General features: G+C 45.8%; 1 protein-coding gene across 4 annotated transcripts in view; it reads right to left on the bottom strand.

Moving 5' to 3' along the window:
• Window positions 1–2: 2 nt before the first annotated feature.
• The window catches only part of Vps13b (vacuolar protein sorting 13 homolog B), a 513,205-nt gene continuing 498,070 nt past the window's right edge, over window positions 3–15,137 (bottom strand). For all 4 annotated transcript variants that reach the window (XM_085679117.2, XM_085679115.2, XM_085679119.2 and 1 more), the window contains exons 58-62: window positions 13,288–13,458; window positions 7,216–7,392; window positions 5,288–5,390; window positions 4,395–4,644; window positions 3–1,515 (exon numbers count right to left, since the gene is read on the bottom strand). In XM_085679117.2, the coding sequence (XP_085535243.2) occupies window positions 1,267–1,515; window positions 4,395–4,644; window positions 5,288–5,390; window positions 7,216–7,392; window positions 13,288–13,458 (950 nt within the window). In that variant the 3' untranslated portion in view covers window positions 3–1,266. The remainder of the gene's footprint in view (window positions 1,516–4,394; window positions 4,645–5,287; window positions 5,391–7,215; window positions 7,393–13,287; window positions 13,459–15,137) is intronic.

The raw sequence follows: 15,137 nt of genomic DNA, 5'->3' as shown, positions 1-15,137 counted from the left end.
CATTTATCCAGTGATCAGTAATTCAGGAATGGCTTTTATTATTTATATAATTCTTAGCAATATGTAAAATTACCTTAAGCCATATAAGATTCAGTACATATTTACATTCTTAAAAATAATTATTCTTGAGGTTGACAAAAATGTTGCTTTCCTAAATGAGTAACAGACTAATCCAGAGACGATTTTCATGTTTGGCTTGAATTGTCCACTTTTGTTTTCCAGTAGTAGCGATGTAGTGGGGTGTGTGCCCAGCCGACTTGGGAGCTGGAGCTCGGTGGTCTTTAAGATCGTACTGTCGCTTTTCAGCTGAAGGAAACACGTTTCAGGCCCATGCACAGATGCCATCAGCAGATGATGAGACAGCTGGTCTCCAGGTCTTGCATCGAAACCTTTCTTGGATGTTAAATAATTCTTATCAGCCTTTAGGAACTGCCTACACACTTTATCAAGTCAGTACATAGAGAACTACCTGGACTGATGGTATTGTTAGCCTTAATGTTGGAGACAGGTTTTCTCTGTGTAGCTCTGGCTGTCCTGAAACTCGCACTGTAGACCAGACTGGCCTCGAACTCAAGAGATCCACCTGTCTGTGCCTCCCAAGTACTGGGATCAAAGGTGTGTGCCACCACGGTTTGGCAATGTTGGGGTTCTTAACTTACTCCATTTACTAAGGAATTCTGGAACTAAATAAACATACAAGCATTATGTTCTGTTCTTTATGTTCTGTTCTTGTCGGTAGACACAAAATGTTACTTTTTAGCTTGGTAAAACATAGCTTTCCAAAATATACCTGAGCAGTTAATATACATCAGTTTTACTAAAAGAATGGTATTGTAGTTAAATGAAAAAACTCAACAAGTGAAACAACACTCTAGGTATTACAGGGGTGGTGGAGTTTTATTTTGTGTCTATTCTAAGGCCTGTCCACATTTTACTATATAGCAGAACGTTAACATATTGAAATTACAGTGACAATTTCAGCAGATGGCATAGAGAAAAAATGTTTTCTACACATGGTAAGAATACAAAAACAGGATTCTGCTGATCCTTTGTTCCTCTCCCACTTGAATTTTTTTTCTTTGTAACTTGAAGAAGGGGTATCTTTTTCTTTTATCTTTTTGGTCTGGGGAGAAGGTACTATATAAAATCCCTGCACAGTTAGTATGCCTGCTACTATACACGCTGGACTCGTGTCCGTGTTGAATGTGGGAACCCTCTGTTGCTCAGCAATCAAACATCTGCCCTAAGGGGGACTCAGGAAGGGACTCAGGGGAAGCCTTTCCTCAGGGCTCTATTCTTTACCATGGTGAACCTACTAACGAAGACCTGAGCAGAGTGGGGGTCAGCTAAGTAGTGGTAGGTTCTGACAGTGGCAGGGGGCAGCTCCACAGCGACCACAGAACATGCTGTTTGCATGGACGAGCAGCTTGGGGCCAGGTGACAAGATGTTTTTGCGATGTAGTCCACGAGCCTGTTGAACTGTTGCTCTGACAGTCTCTCCCGGGCACCATCCGTCTGCGGTCCAGAAACACAGGTTTGTTAATGGTCACCAATCTTTGTGAGTCATTGAAAACAAAACTATTTTCCTGGGTATACTTGTTCATAGTGTCTCCTAGGTCATCTAGTGAGCTATTCTGTTGGCATCTGAGATAAAGCAATATCTGCAGATTTACATGTGTAACCAGATCTCCATGAGGCTATATACCCTGCTTAGAATAAACAGCTCATTTTGCATACAGTTCCCGTGTTTAAAGTTAACCATTGGATGGTACTCATTAACATCTGTCATTGCTTTTTACCAAGCAGCCCAGGAGCAAAGAAGCAAAGTCCCCTGTGCTTAAATGTAATAAGTATGCAACTCAGCATCCCAAAATAAAAGTTGCCCTGGTTCGCAGAGCCTCCTCAGTTTGTCAGAAGGCAGGGACGAGGATTTCATCCACACCAGAGCATTTTTACAAAACAAACTCCTACCTTTTTGAACTGTAACATTTTCTGCTTTTATAAATACTAGGATTTAAAGCCAGAAAAAATAGAAAAGCTGGGCAGAGGAAGGGGAAAATTTTATGGCAAAAAGGGAGGATGCAAACTACATTTATAGTTTATAAAAGTCTGGCTTGTCTTCAGTGGAATTCAAGAACAGAGAGATAAACTACCAAGTTCCTAAGTGAGACAGTCTAAGGACTGAGATAGATAAACTACTAAGTTCCTAAGTGAGACGGTCTGAGGAAGCACCCATCAAAGGCAGTCAGGACTATAAATTCTTATCCTAAAGTCCCACGGTTATCTAGTGTGCAGATCAAGTTGAGTAGGGAATTGGCAGAGCTGACCACTGGTCGGTAGAATCTGTGTATGTGTGTAAGACCTCCTGAATACTGGCAAGGATTCTGAAAGAATTAGAAACATCTTAATAGGGGTGTTTTGGTTCTCGGAGTTGTGGTAATGTAAAGAATTTAAACAGGGCCCAGAAAAAGAAGTAGTTAAAAGTATAAAAAGTTGTAAAAAGCTATAGAAAACAGGTAATAAAGGGGCCTGCCAGAGGAGTACATTAAGGCTTGTGTTATTGTTTGGTCTTATATTTTTCAGCCTGAGAAAGAAAAGGAAAGCCTTTAAGATTCACTGACAGACGAAAGCTGTGCACCACCAGGCAGAGGCCAGAGCTGTGATGATATCATTGATGGGGCCAGAGTTCAGCTGGAGAGTTTGGAATATACAAAAGGCTTAATTGCTCCTCCTGAACAGCAGCAGGAAAGCCTGTGTTGTGAAAGGAACCTGGCCAAGGAATAAATTGACCTCCTGACTCATTTTGAGCCTCTCTTAGGAGATTTTAATAATGTGCCAGGCATATTAAGCAATTATCCCTAAAAAATGACTGCATTTAACCAAGAAAAGCAAAGCTGATTTAAAAAAAAATCCAAAACCTGCCATATTTGAATATGCTCAATGATGTCATCTACAAATTAATTCCTTCCAAAATTCAAAGGAGTTTTGTTTCTAGCCTCTAAGGTAAAGGACACTTTATAGAGCTTGAGATACTGCGTTTGGTTTTCACAGCAGAAGGCTTCCTGACCAGGCTTAGGTCAGATGGCGTTGGTCTTGCAGCTCCAGTTTTCTCCCTTTGGGGAGGGTTAGTGTTACGTGGTGAAGGGAAGACCACAAAGCAATACAGAGGAAGTACATGTGGAGCGTGAAGCACTGCGTGTCTGCTCCCTGCACAGTACCAGGTAGAGGCGTGTGAACCTGCTTATTTCATGGCTGTCTTGGACTGCTTTGTGTTTCTGCCTCTGACTGCCGTTCCTTTTTCCCTCAACAGCAGTAGGTCTTGATGCTCCCATCTCATAGTTTGCTGAGTTCATTGCCTTAGCCTTCAGCTTCTACACATGCCAATTGGTTACCATAAAAGCAACAGGTCTCACGCCCCAATCCTCAAACAGAAGTGCAAACGAGGATGAGAATTAGATAGCAGTACAACATGAGTCTGATAGCTGAAGATCTGAAATAATTCTATGCCAACTAAGAAAAATACTGGTCATAGATATTTCTTGGGGCTTTGAGGTTTCTCCAGGACTGAGGACTTGAAGACAATGCTACTGTCTTTTGCCAAATTCTGTAGCCAGATCACTGCTGCTTTGTTGTCAACTGGATCAGAAGATTTCTGGCAGATCTAATAAAGTCAGCCTGGACATCCAACCCCTGTTTATTCCCAGAAAGTCATCAACTGAAAGCAGCAGTGTGGTCTTAGTGCCAGCCCCAGCTTAAAGCCTGACTGATGACAGTCCAAGAAACAGGAGAGGTCTTAGGAGATGTTGTGGTTGGCTGCTTTTCATCTGCTAGATAATTCTACCCACATAATGTGAGGGAGACAGGATCCCGTATCAGGAAAAATATCATCAAAGAAGGAATTGGGCAGGTCCTGCTGGGGGTGATTCTGTAACCTTGGTTGTCAGTCTTCAATGTCCAGTAAGGACTACTATCTCTATCTTATATCTTCTAAATCAGTAATTAGGGTGTGGCTCAGGCCATCACCTGGGAGGTACACAGGAAGAGAGCCCTTTCCCAGTGGGTGCATCTGCTTATTGTAGGTCGGACTGCAGGAGGCCAGAGCCACTCTGCTCAGGTGGGGCTCACTGCTGCCTCCTGGTGTTCCGGATGCTCTACCTGAGCAACCATTCTAGGTGAGCATTGCCAGGATCCATTTAGGGTCCTGTTCCTCTCCTCAAAAGGGTTCATATGCATAGGGGGATGTGGCCTTCCTAGTTCCTTCTACAATGCCTACCTTGTCTCCTCTACAATCCTCCCTGGCTCTCCTGGTCTCCTAGATGCCTAAGTACCAGTGATCAAGCTACAGCTCAACCCCTTGAAAGCTAGCCCCAGTTGCCCTGTTTTTGGGACTGTACCTCCACATCACAGGCTACTCTTGGTTGCTTGAGCTGCACAGTGAGCAGGTTGTTTTGCTTGGTGTCCTGTGCACAGTCGATCTCTGTGATGGGGAAGGCCTGTTGTTGTGTGTCTTCACTGATGCTTACGACAAAGAGCACTTCTGATGTCAACAGCAAGCACCCTTCATGCTCCTGGCCTGAACCCCTCACCAGAACCACATCGAGAGCCATGTGGACTTCTGGTCTGCCCAGAGACTGAAGCATTTTCCTGTTTAAAAGGAAGAAAGTGGTCAGGAGCCAGCCTGAAAGACAGTCACAACAGCTATCACTGTATATTAATGATCGGGCATGTTCCCCTCAAAACCAAAAGTGAGTCCTTCCCAAAGACAGAGTGCACTATTAACTTTAGCTTGATATTACAGTATTTCTGTATTTGCTACAGCTGGCTAAAAAATATTGTCAGTTCTCAAGTTGATTCTGGTCAGTAGAACCAGCTCCCAGAGAAGAGATTTTCTTATGCTTCATTTAGGTATTTATTTTCCTATCAGAAATGACACCCCCAATTAGAACTCTGATTCCCCAGGGAATTTTGATCTTTGTTGCAGGACCAGACCTAATCCTTAAGAGATCCAAGTAGAGCAGATAAATTTGTTTTTGTCCCTTCTGTTGCCCAGGCTGGCTTTGAATTGACAATCCTGCCTCAGCCTCTTACAGCTATTATGTTCTACCATACCCAGCCTGTGGAGCAGAGTTCTCCATCCATCCTTTCCCTAAAACTGCCCAAGATGCTGGTATCAAAAACAGCTGTTCCTTTGGTCTCCCCAGACACATGCCCATTATCAAGACAGCAAGCCAGGGTCTGTCAACACACAGTGTAAATGTTAACTGAGTAAATAGCTCAAGAATTTTACCAGACATATTTGACATGGCTGTTTGGAGCTTGGTCAGCATGGAGATCTCTTGGTTGATACCGTTGTTTGGGAAGCTGAGAAAGTCCAGCTCCATGTAAAATACCTGTGGTAAGAGAAGCAAAGGAGCTCTGTGTATTCTACAGTAATGTTACCTTATAGCTATCCATAAAATGTTAGATTCAAAATGAGGTCACATCTTTGGGAGTAAGATAGATAACCATTAAACCACTGCTTCCACAGGGGTCACCTAAGACCATCAGACAATACAGATACTTGAATTACGACTCATAGTAGTAGCAAAATTAGTTATGAAGTAGCAACAAAAATAATTTTATCGCTGGGGGTCACCACAACACGAACTGTTTTAAAGGGTCATAGCATTAGGAAGGTTGAGAACCACTAACTTAGAGGAAGCATAATGCTCCTGAGAGAACTGGTCATTGACATTATCTTATATGTCATATAAAACTTAAATGTTTTAAAAGTCACTGTTATTTGGCTTTGCTGCTTAATACAATATTTCTATATGTTATGACTGGCTGAAAAACAAACCCAAAAATGTACAAAAGCACGTGGTTTGCCTAGATGCACTATTTAAATTTAAATGACTTAATCCAGCTGTTAAACAAGATTCTGTATACATTTATGAGTGCTCTTGGGGCCTCTGGTTTATTACATGCTTTCCCTGGTGCCAGTACCAAATGAGGGCACCCAGCAGCAGCCACATAAGCCTCCAAAGAGACTCTCCAGAACCAAAGATGGTACAGTGTGTGTGCTTTCTGAGGGCTTGTAAATGTTTATAAACGAGGCATAGTCATTAGACTAAGAGTTAGTGGTTTGTAAAACCTTCAGTGTGGTAGTAAAAGTTTTACAAGAGTGACGGAAACCAAAAAGGCCATGTGAAGCCCTGCTCTGAGATGCTCTTACATAAGTTCCTAAGCCTGGGAAACATGGAAGAGACAATGGCATTAAAACCCACTCGGGTCTGGAGCAAAAAGAACACTTTTTCTTAATAAGTAAGGGGGAATGTAACCTTTCTTTCCACCTCTGAGTTGTAGCAGTTTGTACTGTCAGTTTCCCTGGGAGTGGACTGAAGTGGAGAGGGGAGCAGAAGCTCGGCTGCTAGTGTGGTCTCTCAAAGGATGCTCTGGGTATGTACCCTGTCAGAACTGAGGTACAGGATGCCTGCAGTGAAGTGTGTCCTGCTGATTGGCCAGATGCAGACAGAGTATATCTTGTCTGACAAGTGGGTGGCCGCTCCTGTGGTCTGAAATGCCAGTTAACTTGCCTGTTGCATGGCCAAAAGGATGCCATCAAGTTTAAGTAAAAAGGTAAGTCTAGTCATGTTTACTGCAAGGTACTTTAATGTGCTGTGCCAAGAGTGCTTTCTTTCACACCATTTGTTATGCACAGCACACAGGCACAGTTAGGAGATGTCCTGGCACTGCCACAAGCCCTGAATCTCCTGGCATCTGCTTTGGGGAAAAGGATTTTAGCTGGATACCATGTGTCTTTGCTGTCATTGGCTAGGACACTCACTGATGACTCCCAAAGATGAGTGTGCATGCTTTCTCCTGCTCTCCATAGTCACAGGCACAGACGTCTTCCTGACCTGCTTGTTCCAATTTATCATATGAAAAGTAAACATTTCTTTCTTTGCCATACTGTTCAAAACTTCTGACTGACTTTATTAAAGTCTGTTAAGTGTACTGAAAGAGGGGGGCTTGAAATTAGTAACTGATGTTACTAATTGGCAGCAGTCATACTCTACATAAACATATTAGGATATGAAAAAGATAGCTACTAGTTATCCATTTTGTTTTTCACCCCTTTCCCATGTGAAAGACTAGATTCAGAGAATTGAGCAGGAATGTTTATCAATAGAATCTCAGTTGGCCTGTTTTGTTTTTTTTTTTTAACCTACTTACCATAGCCAGTCTGTGACACAAGTTCTGCAGCTCCCCCGATGGGTTTGGTGAAGACCCCCATGATTCCTTTCCCCACACCTGAGATGACACCCTTGGCCTTACGTCCTGCTGAAGCCTGGGTCTCGGATGTTTTCTGGAAGTTCTGCATTGGCTGATCAACTATTCCAGCAATTGCACCTGAAATAACACAAGGTCTCAAGTGAGGACAGTGACTTAAAGTCTTCGATTACGGAAACCTCAATCTGGAACTCAGTTTAGCCTCGACTGAAAAAGAATCTCTGCCCTCATTATAACGTTTTATTGACCAATCTAAGTATATCAAGGAACATTTACAGTAGATATTTTCTTCAAACTACGTTCAGATTGGGTTTGGTTCACAAGTCAGGATCTAGAAACTTGAGACTTCAAAGCTACAGAGAAACCCTGTCTCAGAAAATAATAAAATAACTTCCTTTGGAATGTTATCTGTAGTACACTTTCTTATTGGAACCACCAGCCACAAATAATGACAGAGACTTATTAATTATAAAAGCTTGGCCTTAGCTTAGGCTTGTTCCCAACTAGTTCTTATAACTTAAAATTAACTCATATTTTTAATGTCTGTTCTTCCACGTAGCTCATTACCTCCATAATGCCCACCCTGCTTCCTTTGCGTCTGGTTGGCAACCCCATCTTTCTTCCTAGAGTTCTCCATTAGTAACTCCAGCCTTACTCTCTTTAGCTATTGGCCTTTCAGTTTTCTATCACAGCAGTACACCTGACACAGTACAAATACCCCATAGCAGTTACCCATGTGCCTCTGCAGAAGTAACACATTCTGGGGAGAAATTGTGGCCTTGAGAGCCTGCATAGCCCCTTTCTGTGTGGGGATGGGGACAGGTACCTGTGGAAGTCACAGGAAGGTGTCAGATGTCTTCCTCTAATGCACCTGCCCTTCATTTTGGCTAGACTAGCTGCCCAGTGCTTGTCTCTACCCTTTGTTGCTGGGGTTGCATGTAGTTATGCCCTGCTCCTTTACCTACATGCTGGGAATTCAACCCAGCGACTCAGGATTTCACAGCAACCACTCTTGCTGGCCTGTTTCACCACTCCCTTGACTTAATTATTCTAATAATCCAACATTATCACTGTTAATTTTTACTTAATAAAAGTAATTGTTGACAGATTATTTCTGTTATAGCTAGTCTATTGAGTGTTTATTATGAATTGTACAAAGGCCTCCACCCATATTAGGTCATTTAATCATCACAATTCTATGAGTAAAGCCAACAAACACAGTGAGGTTAAGGAATTTTCCCAAGGTCACACAACTGTTGAGTGGTTGGACCTTGATCTGAGTTTGGGTTATTTGCTTACTGTTCTATCAAACAGGTTCATTTCTCCTTTTCCATACTGAAAAAACTACATTCTTTCTTTCTTTAGCTGAGGTTTGGCTACACTCTTGACTTCGGAACAGCCATGAAAACATTACTGGCTTCACAAATGGTTGCACAGCCTTCCCAGTGCAGCCACCATCTTTTAACTGAACTTGAAGGCAGTTAGAAATGAAAGGCATCCCTCTGCAGCTCTTGCTTATAGGCCTCTACCTTCAGGGGTCAGTGATGAGGTCAGGAAGGGCCTCACAGGTTCTGACTTTCCATGATGTAGCAGAGGGCTCCTTAGCTCAGGAGAGATTGCTTTACATCTGGCAAAAGCACTGCAAATGCACAGTCCCTTGGTGGAAATTTCAGTACATGTCAAATCCCATTATTCCATGTGCCAACAATTCAAAGTCTCTTGGGTAAAAGGAGATTTCCAGGTCTCTGTTAATGACCTGCTAATTCCAAGCTGTATTCCACTGAGCACTGAAACAAAAGACTAGACTAGCTCCTTCAGGTCATATCTTCATAGGCTCCAGGCCGTTAGGTTTTAACAGACATTTAAGCTTATGAATTGACAAACTAAGAATTTGCTGGTGGTGACAGCTTAGGGTAAAGCCACCCAAACCTAAGGAAATAAGTGATGGATGGAGAGGAGATGACAGCTTCCAGCTGGTCCTAAGAGCTGGGCAGGACCCTAGGCAGCTGGTGCTGTCGGTGGCTGGGCAGGTCCTGCAGGTAGCCACAGGGTGGGGGTGGGGCAGGGAGCAGTGCAATGAAGACCCAATGACTGGAGTCTGTTTTGAAACTGGTTTGTAGCCCAGACTGGCTTCCAAATCACTACAGAAGCAAGGATGGCTTTGACTTCCTGATCCTTAATCCTCCACCTAATAGCTAGGATAAATAATTGCAAATACGCCACAAATTGTTGCCAATGTTTCAGGTGAAAATGCCCTTTTCCCAGTTTGGTTTTCATTATAACTGTTGACTCTGAGTTGTGTAGGTGTTTGCCTCATTTTAGGATCTTTCCTCATTTCCCTTCCATGTGCCAGACCTAACCTGGGCAAGGATTGTGCCCTTTATAGCTGATAACATCCACACGGGGTGTTCACTTCTGTCTCCTTCTGATCTCATACTTTCTTCTACTTACTGAAGACTCCAATTGCAGTGGTTTTGATAGAGAAAAGTAGGAACCCTGAACTCCAAGATGAAGTGTAAGTTCCGCCAGTTAGAGAGGAGTTGCAGGTCACTTGTCTTCAGTTCAGTCCCAGACTGCAGTGAGCAGCAGCCACCCTTCATATTGCTCAGGGGCCATCAGAACTCACTGACCATCAGGTGCCAAGGGTCCCTGTTTTGTGCTAATGACCTGGAGAACAGAGGCTGTTTTGATATGAATAGCCATCCCCTGGTGTGTAAACCTGGCAGAGGGAAGCAGCTCCTGGGGGCTTTAGGAGGCCTCTTCATAGGTATGATCCAGTCAAATCCCACAACTGCTAAGTTCTTTACTGTCATATGCTCAAACTGCCCTAAGGTTTTAGGTAGTGGAAACTGATCTCAAGATTTGTCTGTTGGCAACCAGCCTGTGGAGTGGGTGGTCACATGGAGAGCTGTAATATGATGAAGTGAGGTGGTGGGAGGCACCCACGGACTCAGTGCTAGGCCTTAGGCAGCAGGGGAGCAGCCTTTTCTGCACTCTGAGCTGTGGGAGGCCCGTCCTGAAGAAGCAAGGAACTATGGAACTACCCAGTGCTTCCTTCTCTCTTCTGTGACTCCAGGAATCCACAGGGCATTTACTGTCATCTGTTTTGATGGCAGATTTTCACAGAATGCAGCTTTTGTTGTTACTACTCACAACAGGGGTGTAGGCCTAAGCTAGGACACCATGCTGCTGGGGTACCTGCCAGTGACACCCACATAGTGCAGTTGGCATTCCAGCTTGGGGCCAGCTTTTCTTGACAGAACCAAGAGCAAACTGGGAAGCAATTAAACTTGAATCTGTCACTCTGCGAGTCCCAGCTAACTGAAAATCCAACTGCTGGGAGCAGATCTGATGTCCAAGGGCCTCCTTAAGTGCACCTCCTCTGTTGCCCCACCCTGCCTATCATAGGGAAGCCCCAGCCGGCCTCTTCCCAGAGTGTGCCAAGATGGGTGAGACCCAGGACAACTGTATCAGTTTAGTTAGGCAATAGGACCCTTGGCGAGCGGAAGAGGCAGGACTTGGATGTGGAAGTGGTCAGCATTTCCTAGCTTGGGTCCAGGGCACAGAAGCATGCGTGGCACTTTGGGTAAGTGAAGTGAATTTGGTACGTGTAAACAAAGCCAGTGCCAATTTTGCAGGGCCCACAGTTCCCAAATGTAAAACTAAAGCTCGTGCCAAAGCCCTGGTGGCCTCACTGACTTGGAGCCGCATGGCCTGAAGTAGCTTCAGACGTCCTTGGACTTTCAAGTGCTTCACAGCACTCCAGTGTCCCCAAGGAGGCAAAAAAGGGGCACAGTAGGGGAGATGCAGTTTCCCCCTGGAGCTCTCAGCTGTTCATTCTACTGTCCTGATTGGCTCTAAGTGGGGAGCCCTGAGAGGAGGTGACAAGGGGAGAAAGCCACTTAAAATCGAACACCAAGGCTGCTGAGGGGGCGCACAATGACACGTGTGAAAGCACTTGGTCAGCCCTCAAGTGCTCTGTAAATATATCTCAGCGCTGAGTCCGCAGAGAGGGGAAAGTCTGAGAAGCTAGAATTTCAGTCCCTGCTGTGGGCTTCAATGATTATACAACAGTAGCACTGAGCTACATGTGGCAATTTCAAACGCTTTCTGGGGATCAGTTTGAAATGGTGACAAGGAGGCTTGTTTCTCTTCCTCCTGGCACATTTTTGATGTTCTGGAGCCATGCACTAGAGGACAGCTTGTATATTCTGTGTGGCACAGACAGATCCTGGAACCCTTGGAGGAAAGGAAGTCACTTCACCAAGCTGGAGCCGTGCACTGTGAACTCTGAGGAATCCAGAAATGTCTATAGCTCTTGGGGGAGGGGCGATAGGGATTGGAGCTCCTGGGGTCCCAAGCTGGCCAGTGCTGGCTGGCACTGGGTGGTAGGGGTGGGGTGGACACTCAAATCATCCTCAGATGCAGACATGAGCCCACTACCATTGCCAGCACGGCAGAGGACAGGAAGACCTGGGGAGCACAGCAGAGCCTTCTGCCAGAGGGTAAACTTTGAACAGGGAAGCTGGTGGATGGCAGAGCTTCCTTGTGGGAAGAGTATAGCATTCTGGAGTCAGAAGGGAGTCAGGACCAGGATGGAAACAGCTCAGGTCTCTGAGAAGGTGAAGGAGCCCTTGTGCCACAGCAAAGGTGACTCCTAGCTTCAAACAACCCCAGTCCCCACATAGCCACCGTGAGGCCCCCAGGATAACCAACAACATTCCTGTAGTTGCTCAAATGCTGTTCTGAAGTCAGGGCAATATTTACAGTCCCTTGAATTGTAGAACACGACAATTGTGTCTACCCCACACGTGCCCTGTGGCCCCTGCCTGCTCATGGTTTCTTGTAACTGCAGTATCAGCTCCAGTTTACAGACATCTAGGACTAAAGCCCTGAACACCTTGTCTAAGGTCACTAAGAAAGGACTTGGGTAACAGCCTGCAGTCCAGGGCCCTGAGGGACACAGTTCTGTCCACTGTCACCCTACCCTCCACCCTCACCGAGGAGTCCCATGACCACTGGATTGCTGGTTTGCCCAGCACTCATCACAGGGCACTGGCGTCCCCTTCTGAACGTTATCAAACGACAGAATCCCACGCCACTGACTGTTACTGCTTACATAATCTCCAGTAATTCAACCTGTGCTTGTAACATTTTACCGCTTCTCCCACATCCTCGGCCCGCTGAGCTGCTGGGTGAGTAGCTGAGTGGAGATCAGGATGAAGGGAGGAGGAGGTCTTCCAGGCTCATCTCTCCTCCCCCGGGCTCTGCACCTCCATGTCGCTTTGATCCCCACACCCTGCAAACTCCCTTGGATGCATGGGAGGCAGGGCGCCAAGCAGTCCAGCTTTAGAGTCCTTTGTAAGTAAATAAACACAGAGCACCCTTGGAAATCCCAGACCCCGCCCTGCAAGTTTCTAGCTCTGAAGCTTCCTTTTTATAGATTTTTCCAAAGCAACTTATTTTCAAACACTTGATACTTTGAAACACCCACAGCAATCTTCACCTCCAACTGTACCATCTGGCTCCTCGACAAACAATTGCTTTGAGAGGAGCCGATCTGAAATGAATAGATTGAAGGGGAAGCTGGCTCCTCACCACAGTCTACATGGCATGTGTACACTGCCCAAGTTCTGCTCAGACAACAGCACGCAGCATGATTATGGGGGTGAATGCTGTGGCATGGCTGTGGCTACTCCTGAAGGTGTCAGGGGTGTCCTTTGCCCTTACACCAAGCCCATGATAGGCAGGGAAGGACGAGCACAGGCACTGTGCAATGGTAGTCTCTTCCCAGGCAGTCCTGGGACAGCCCTGTTAAGGAGCACAGCTCACTGGAACTGGTCCCATCCTATGCTCCACAGAAGCACTGCAGGCTCTGTGAGCCTCTCTAGGCTCAGCTCTGCCTCTGAAAGGTCATGAACTTCCTAACCACTCCCACGGAGAAGGCACCTTGGCCATTCCCGGGAGAGCTTGCAGAGCTGGGTGAAGATGGGCAGGAGTGCCACAGTCCCTTACCGAGCAGGCTGATGCCCAGCCTGGACAGGCCCTGCCGCAGTCCCTCGCCCAGGCTCTCAGGAAGCTGCCGCCGCCACTCCTCCTGCCGGTTATAGTGCTCTTCATCCAGCGAGAGCCGGTCCATATTTCGGGCCAGGCTGGTGGCCAAGTTGGTGATGGATGTCAAGGTACCTGAGGGCACAAGAGCATGGGTTGATTGACTTGTCACAGACATGGCGGACTTTGGGTGGTAGCCCTGGAGGTTGTAGGGTGGGACAAGGAGAAAGTATACCAGCAGCACTTGAGTCCTTCCTCGATGGCAGAGAAATGCTAGCATCTCTAGTGGGGCAGAGAAGAGACCCCTATGCAGCTAAAAGCTCCACACCCTTCCAATCCAAGTTGAGACTTGGGGAGATACTTTCCAAGTCCTCCATGGGGTCCAATTTTAAAATTTACTTGTGCATGTGCGTGAGTGTGTGCACGTGTGTGTGTGTGTGTGTACGTGTGTGCGCACATGTGTATGTGTGTGCGTGTGTATGTGTGCTAGTGAAGACTGAACCGTGGCCTTGCTTAGGTAAGCATTCTTCTACTGACCACATCCCTGGACTATTTGCCTTTTTGAGCTCATTCTACCTGTTAAGGTTATGTCACTTAGTTTTATAGATTACCAGGAAATGTTCCCACCGTAGGGCTAAAATCACTTGTCTTTTTATGAATTCAGTCTTCTCCTCCCTCCTCTTCTCCTCTTCCGTAAGCTAGATTGGCTTTGGACTTGGGATCGTCCTCAGCAAGCCTGACCACAGCTAGCCATGGCTTCAGTCTTACAGAAGGGAGGTACCAAACTCTTACCATTTGGCATTCTGAGGAAATAACTACTACAGAAAATTTGTGTAGTTTTGGTAATCAATATGTTGACTACTAGAAAAGACAACAAAGGGATCAGAGCAATGATTCTGTTTTCCTAAGAAAGACAACTTCAGTCAAACGCTACAACAAGTGCAGGGGCATCGCAGTCAGCAAAACCAGAAGGAAGACACCATTGGAGAAGAAATGGCATATGCCATTTCTGTAGCCACCATCAACCTGTGGGAGAATACACATGTGCACACATGTGTGCATGTGCACACACACATACATACACATGTACACACACACACACATGCACGTGTGCACACATGCGTGAGCCCCCCCCCCAAGATTTTGTTCAGCTAGAACAAACGTAAAACCCAGTCAGGATGCTAAGTTTACCGGTGAGGTTCAATTAGCAGGTGTCTGTTGTCACACTGTAATAGAAACAAGAGCCCTCAGAGCCTGTGTGGCAGGCGCATGAAGCCCACCAGGCACATAGCTGTGAGTCCCTAGTTAGCTCCCAGGCCTCCGGGATCTGGGGCTGGGGGAGGCTCCCTTTCATTGTCCACGGACTTTGTTTTTATTGCTTTTGCTGTTCTTTTGCCAATCCCCCTCCCACAGCCCCCATCCTCTCTATGGATCATGGGTTCTCATATTTCAAGCTTAAGTCTTCTTCTGAGGCCTTCTAGAGACTTCAGTAACCTGCCCACTCATAACAGAGTTATGGTATTGTCTACAGTAAAATGCCTTTTATGGGCAAGAAGGCCTTTGCCCTGTTTTCTCTGCCTCCTGCTGAGAAGAAAAGGGGACTCAGATGGCCCTTGTTAGTTCCCCAGTCACTGCCAACCTGACCAAAATATCAAGCAAACATTGGATGAAATGCAAACCTTCTCCTGGTGGGAAGCAGCTCAGCCTCCGTGCCTGTGACCTGTGTGGACCACAAGATGGCACTGTGTAAGCAGGGAGCCTCCTCATCGGATGGAGTCCTGCCTTAAGAAAGTTATGACAACTGTATCGACATT

The sequence above is a fragment of the Myodes glareolus genome, chromosome 19, assembly GCF_982192425.1.
Source record: "Myodes glareolus chromosome 19, mMyoGla1.1, whole genome shotgun sequence".
Classification (NCBI taxonomy): domain Eukaryota; kingdom Metazoa; phylum Chordata; class Mammalia; order Rodentia; family Cricetidae; genus Myodes; species Myodes glareolus.
Note: the sequence above shows the minus strand (reverse complement) of the source record. Positions and strands in the feature narration are given on the sequence as shown.